At 41.7% G+C, this 6,475-nt stretch overlaps 1 protein-coding gene across 1 annotated transcript; it reads right to left on the reverse strand.

Annotated features, from left to right (window-relative positions):
• Nucleotides 1-238: 238 nt before the first annotated feature.
• fzd1 (frizzled class receptor 1) lies at nt 239-4,309 on the reverse strand. Its single transcript, XM_076280590.1, has one exon. It carries the CDS (start codon nt 3,996-3,998, stop codon nt 2,337-2,339), a length of 1,662 nt encoding a protein of 553 aa, XP_076136705.1. The 5' UTR covers nt 3,999-4,309; the 3' UTR covers nt 239-2,336.
• Between the last annotated feature and the right edge of the window lie 2,166 nt (nt 4,310-6,475).

Below are 6,475 nucleotides of genomic sequence, written 5' to 3' on the forward strand. Positions count from 1 at the left end.
ATAAAATGTCATCGACATTCAACGTTCGGGAACCCAACAGAAATTGCTGTGTACAAATCCGTACATATTCTTCATACATCCGTCTTTTAGTGGATTTTACAGACACCTCACGTTCATGTTGTCAGAACTGTAGAGAAATATGGGACAGCAGTATTTTAAGCTTTGATTTACATCAACAAAAATCACTACCAACTACTGGCATGCAAGGACAATACTAGAAAAAACTCAACCAAAACAGTTTCACAATTTGTACAAAGTTGGGAATTTTATTCTTCAAAGAAGGCATGGTATATATAAACCTATTTTTTTCTCTATAAATATAAAGGTTATTTTGGTAGTATCACAAATATATGAACAGGAAACAAACATGAAATCAAAGTACAGGTGGCAATGAGGTGAAGAAGTTCACACTGAATACAGGCTTCCATGGTTGTTTTGTGATTAAAAATACTTCTCAGGGTCATGAAGGACCATGCAGAAAGATCTGGAAAAAAAAAAAAACTCCACCCCATTTTAACGATCTTGTCTTTTGTTGAGGATCAACGACCAGCGACTACTCAAGGTAAACACAAGAGCAGTGAAGAGTGACCAGTGTCTGTCAGTCTGTCCGGCTGGCTTTAGTGCACAGAAGAGAGGGGATGGGATAGTGGACTACAGCACCTCAGCACACACATGCAGGCATCTTCATCTTCCACGCCTCAAATATTTTTCTTATGCTTTCCCTTAATTAGCTGCACACAGGAAAACTGAAGTGCACTGTTAGTGTGCCTGAGTGATTGTGTGTGTGTGTGTGTGTGTGTGTAAGTGAGAGAGAGAGCAAGGATGCCATTATGCTGAAGGTAAGCGCAACATGGGTGCTGTCCTTCCCACTGGGTTACTGAATGGGGGCCATGGCCTTTATTTTTATATCCACACTCAGCTCATGTGCCAAATTAAGAGCTCTTTTCCAAAATGTTATAAATCCATTTTTGAAAACATTAATAAGTCATGTTATTTAATTGTGTGTTTCAGGTAATATCAATAAAAGTGCAGTTGTGTTGTATTACAGTTCCACTGAAATTACTTGATTAAATGATTAATAAGAAAATGCTTTAAAATGGTGGATATACCATTTTGGAAAAGAGCTCTTCAAATATTACTCTGGCACAACATGTACATCTGCAGCAGCCCTCAAAGCACAACCAAATAATATCACTACTGAATCTGGTCTGCTCATAATTAAAATGGAACCCAAAAATGAAGATAACATATCTTACTTGATTCCAGATTTTAATATCAGTGGCACTCTTTCTTTGCTTGTTTTTTGTAATTGAATACTTGTAGCCCACAACAAGCTGAATGGACAGTTATGACAACTCATAATCCGATGGGTTCATTTCCTAAGGTAAGCACGGGATGGAGATCAGCACAACCAATTTGCCAGGACATTCCTTTCCCCCATAAGCTTTATTCTCATATGTGCTGGATTCCATGACATCCAATCCATTTCAGAAACAGACACCTCTCTATCCAAGTGCTGTCCAGCCTCTAGGAAGTAGGCTACTCTCCTCAAAGGCTCTCACAAACCAAAGGCACTGGAAGTGATTTGACAATCCCCACCCACGCCCTCCCTCAAATCCCATTTTTTTAACTGCCCAAACATTGGTGTGGAATGGCAGTAAACCTATTCCACCTGGTTTAAAAAACCAAACAAGAGCACCAGCATAATGGTAGTTGTAGAAGCCCGTGTGTAATGACGTGATCTGTACTATGAAAAGCGTTAAGCTTTAATTTAAAGCTCAAAGGTAAACTCCTATGGTAAAAAAACAAAAAGAAAAACAATAACAACCCAATGCTTTCGCTGTCGGACGTTGGGTCTCAAAGAGCTTCACATGAAAAGTGTTCAATGTTATGTCCAATTTTTTTTATGTATTGGAAAAGCAGAACATGTTCACATAAAACATACGCATCACTTTTGACGCAGCCGTATATCACAGAGCGCAGACCCAGCTTATCCAAGCAAATAATTCATATAGACTTGTGAGAAAAGGCAGATCGTATGTGTTTCTCCCAGCAATGCCAAAGGTCCTCACCAATGTCCTCAGAGCTTAGATGTGTACATAAAAAAGACAAGTCGGCATTCTTGCTGTCCGAAATCCGGTATGAATGATTTAAATCGACTGGAAGTAGATTTTTAAATACAAATATATACTTACAAAAATCTTACAAACGCATATTTACAACATAAACATATCAAAGACAGTTTCTTTGTAATTCCACAAATGGTTGTTCATCAGTTTTTTGTGTAACGTTCGGGAAAACACATTTGAAATTTAGTCAAAATCCCCAAACTGAATTCACACCGTTGTTTCACCGTGCTTACTGTTCGCCAGTCTTGTGTAGAACTTTCTCCACGAGTTGAGCGTCTTGCCCGACCAGATCCAGAAACCGGAGGTAATACCAACTATCAGGGTCATCAGGTACTTGATCATAAAGACCGTGAAGTCTGGGCTCATATCAGAATGGTGAAATGACGGACGTGGCACAGCATAACTCTTGTAGGTCTTACTGATCCATGTCTTCTCCCACTGCTCCCGGAAGGCCTGCTCATAAAAGTAGCATGCAATGACGATGGTGGCTGGAACAGTGTAGAGGACGCTGAAGATGCCTATCCGGACCATTAGCTTCTCCAGCTTCTCGGTCTTGGTGCCGTCGTGTTTCATGATGGTGCGGATGCGGAACAGCGACACGAACCCGGCCAAAAGGAAAGATGTCCCGATGAACAGGTAGACGAACAGGGGCGCCAGGACAAAGCCGCGAAGCGCATCTACACTGTTGATGCCAACGAAGCACACTCCGCTAAGCACGTCCCCGTCGACCTGTCCCACTGCCAGGATAGTGATGGTTTTGATGGCTGGCACTGCCCACGCTGCGAGGTGGAAGTACTGCGAGTTGGCCTCGATAGCTTCGTGCCCCCACTTCATTCCCGCTGCCAGGAACCAGGTAAGAGCCAGGATCACCCACCAAATGGAGCTGGCCATACTGAAGAAGTACAACATCATGAAGAGAATGGTGCAGCCCTCTTTTTTGGTCCCCTGGACCACAGTCCTAAAGTCATTGTCAAATTTCTCATTACACACTACCTTGTCCTCAAGGAGAAATCCGGCAATATAAGCTATTGAGACCATGGTATAACAGCCGGAGAGAAAAATAATGGGTCTCTCTGGATAGCTGAATCGTTTCATATCCACTAGGTAAGTCAAAACTGTAAACAGCGTGGACGCGCAACATAAAACTGACCATATTCCAATCCATATTCTGGCGAACTTTTGTTCTTCTTCATTAAAGTACATTACTCCATGGGATCGTTTTGGTTCGCAGGGGGCAGCGCAATCATCTAAACCCAGAAAACGATAATTCAGATACGGGGGGACTGACAGAGAAGAAGGACACTTAAATACGTTCCATCGGTCAGGAGGCATTGTTACCTCGGGGGTCGGGTTGATCGGGGTGCTTTTCTCTGACATGTTTTGTCCGACGCACAACTCGCCTGCACCGTGAACAGGGAATTTTTCGCATGCGAGGCTATCCGGCCACTGAAAGCCGAATTTGTTCATCAGCGCCTCGCAACCCTGCCTTGCCCGCTCACACAGGGACCGACACGGGGGTAACGCTTGGTCCAAAACAGTGCAAACAGGCGCGTACATAGAGCAGAGAAAGAACTTCAAATCTGGAGAGCACTGAACTTTGACAAGCGGATAAAACTGATGCACTTCGAGTCCTGCATCCTCTTGGTTTGTGTGTCCCAGCAAATTAGGCATGATGGTCTCGTTGTAAGCTATGTCCGTACAAAGTGGAATAGAAATTGGCTGGCAAAAGCCGTGCTCAGGAACGGACAGTCCCCGGTCCCCATACTGTCCAGCAACTCCCAAAATGCCAACGAATAACAATAGAAACATAGTGAAAACCTTTCCACTCACTTGACTATAATCCATTATCGGAACATTGTGCACAGCCATACTTTCTATGCGGTTTCTTCCCCCCAGACAGCTAGCTCGCCAGCTAGCTAGCTACTTCTCCGCTCCCCTTGGTTAGTCTTTCCTCCTCCTCGCTAAATTCACACTAGTCCAAACTTTGGAAAACGACAGCTTCCCCTCTGTAGGCGCACGGAGACGCAGTGAATGTCCAAAACAAAGTATGTATAGGGAAAGTACATCCAGAATAAATCCTTGCACAAATACCCAATCGTGGACTCAATATTTCAATCCCGATTGTCCGACCACGATAGTGAATACTCTGAGCTGTTCAAACCTGTTTCGAGGCGCCCTGCTGTCTCCTCTTCATATGGAAAAGAAGGGTGGGACTAAGAAACAGATGGCATGGTCCAGGGAGTGTCAACATATTCCATGCGCTGTCCGTTTTTAGAAATAATAAATGTTATTTTCTCTTGTAGATAAAAAAAAAATTGACAATTCATGACAATTATTTCGAAAATCTGTTACATGTTTAACAACTTTAACTGTAATGTGATAGCGGATTAGACGTAAAATATATCTAAATATTAAATAGTATTATTAAAACTAATATTTTTGCAAATATGCTACCGTTCAGTGAAGTGGTACATGCTTGAAAATATCATCTGATATGATGCCCCTAACCCTGACCACAGCAATGATTGTTTTAGAGACAGCATACAGTAAGGGTGGTAGACAGAGGAGGTTGGCAGCTGCTAAACTGATCTTGGAGTGAATCTTGAGTGAATCTTCTTCGTCAGTCATATTGTCTAATCTCCAAAATCTCCAAATAATCTTTGGAAGGCAAACGGCAAGGAATTTGTTTCCATGAGCCACAGAGTGATGGTTGTGGCACATGGGGCCATTCATGCATCAGGACTCCCAGCAATGTGCACAGCAGTGGGCCTCAAACCTTTTCCTTCAGACTACTTCAGCTGGTTTAGTGGACAAGGCATAGAGAACAGCCTACTGCAGAGTCATTTCAGATCAGAATTTGTAACTATTTGATATAAACAAGGAATGACCTAGTACAGCAGTCCAACATTGTTGTTGTTGTTTTAAATCACCATATAGACATTCTAGGCCAGATGTATGCATGGGTGATTTCTTGAACTAACCCAGGTCTGACGTTATTGTGGGGAGTTGAGCACTTTGTAACATTTTTAAATAACAATTGCATGGCAATTTTCATGGACAGTTGTTTCATTTGGCTCTCTGGTCTGACAGGTGATCGGTTTCAGTGAAGATAAAAGTAAAGTAAATCTAGACCTGAGTAAACACTTACTGTATATCATACAGTATTTATTTTTGGTTCAGCAAATTCAATTACAGCCCTATGGACATGCATTTCCAATTTACATTTAAAAAAAAAACTGGAAATACAGATGATCCCTAAACTATAGCGTGTCTAGGCTATTCTATTGGTTTCAGAGGGTGTCTGTTACAGGCATGAAGGGAATCAAAGAGCTAGATTTGCACTGACAGGGGAATGTTGAGATTGCCTTCAATTTCTCTGCTTAGACCCTGTGAGTGTCTAAACTCGTGACTTTTCAAACAAAAAAGACCAAGAAAAACAGACATTCACTCTTTCTCTGTTTCTCCCGCTCTCACACACACTGCATTGGATAACTTGTATTAGAAATGTTTCTATTTCTTTCACAACATAATAAGGACTACAACTTCAAATGTGGTTTGGTGTAATTAATGATTAATTAAATGTGGTTGGTGTAATTAATGATGAATTAATGATGAATTAAAGATTACATCTCAGTTCTGATTGCTGTTTGTTGTCTGGTCGTTTGTGGATTGCTGAGCAGTCCACTCTCTGTGTTTGCATTAATATTAGATTTCAATGAGAATCACACTGAGGATTAACACACTTTTGTTCAATAATGTTTGAGAAGCTTCCTTGTGAGGCAGCTTGCTTCCCAGCCTGGGCTCTATTCACTAGAAATGTCATCAACTCTCTAGAGTGGATTATGTGTGACAACATTCCAGAAGAGGAAATGAAGTCATACTGCCGTCACATTGTTCAAATGAATGCACTCTCTCCCATTCAGCAATCCCCAGACAAGCTCCCAAATCACGATGGCAGTCATCTCGCTTTGAATTGTCAGTAAGTGTGTTTTTCATAAACTACTACAAAGTTCAACAAATGCAATTAAAATCCACCTAACCCTTAGCTCATGTAAGCATCACTTGTTTTTTACTCTGTTGCTTTTATCACAGCAGCAAACGACTTTTGTGGGATTAACCTCCTGGAAAATCACATGCTGTTCTGCAGCTACACACTTTTTTTCAGTTGAAAACACTGACCTCCCTGTATGCTTTGAATTAAGACACACAAACTCCAATGGCAGGACAGTACAACAACAGAGCTGTGGTACAGTGCAGTGTGAATGAGTATCTCCTGGTAATCAGTGTCAGCTAACGTCAAACAAGACTGCTAATACATCGTAGGTCACAGTTTAGCACAACACAGG

The sequence above is a fragment of the Alosa pseudoharengus genome, unplaced genomic scaffold (genome assembly GCF_046254945.1).
Source record: "Alosa pseudoharengus isolate Yale_2024_CS ecotype anadromous, Long Island Sound unplaced genomic scaffold, YU_APseudo_1.1 YU_APseudo_1.1_scf_12, whole genome shotgun sequence".
Lineage (NCBI taxonomy): Eukaryota > Metazoa > Chordata > Actinopteri > Clupeiformes > Clupeidae > Alosa > Alosa pseudoharengus.

Coding starts and splice junctions, on each gene's coding strand:
- fzd1 (XM_076280590.1), bottom strand. CDS start 3,998: ATGGCTGTGCACAATGTTCCGATAATGGATTATAGTCAAGTGAGTGGA.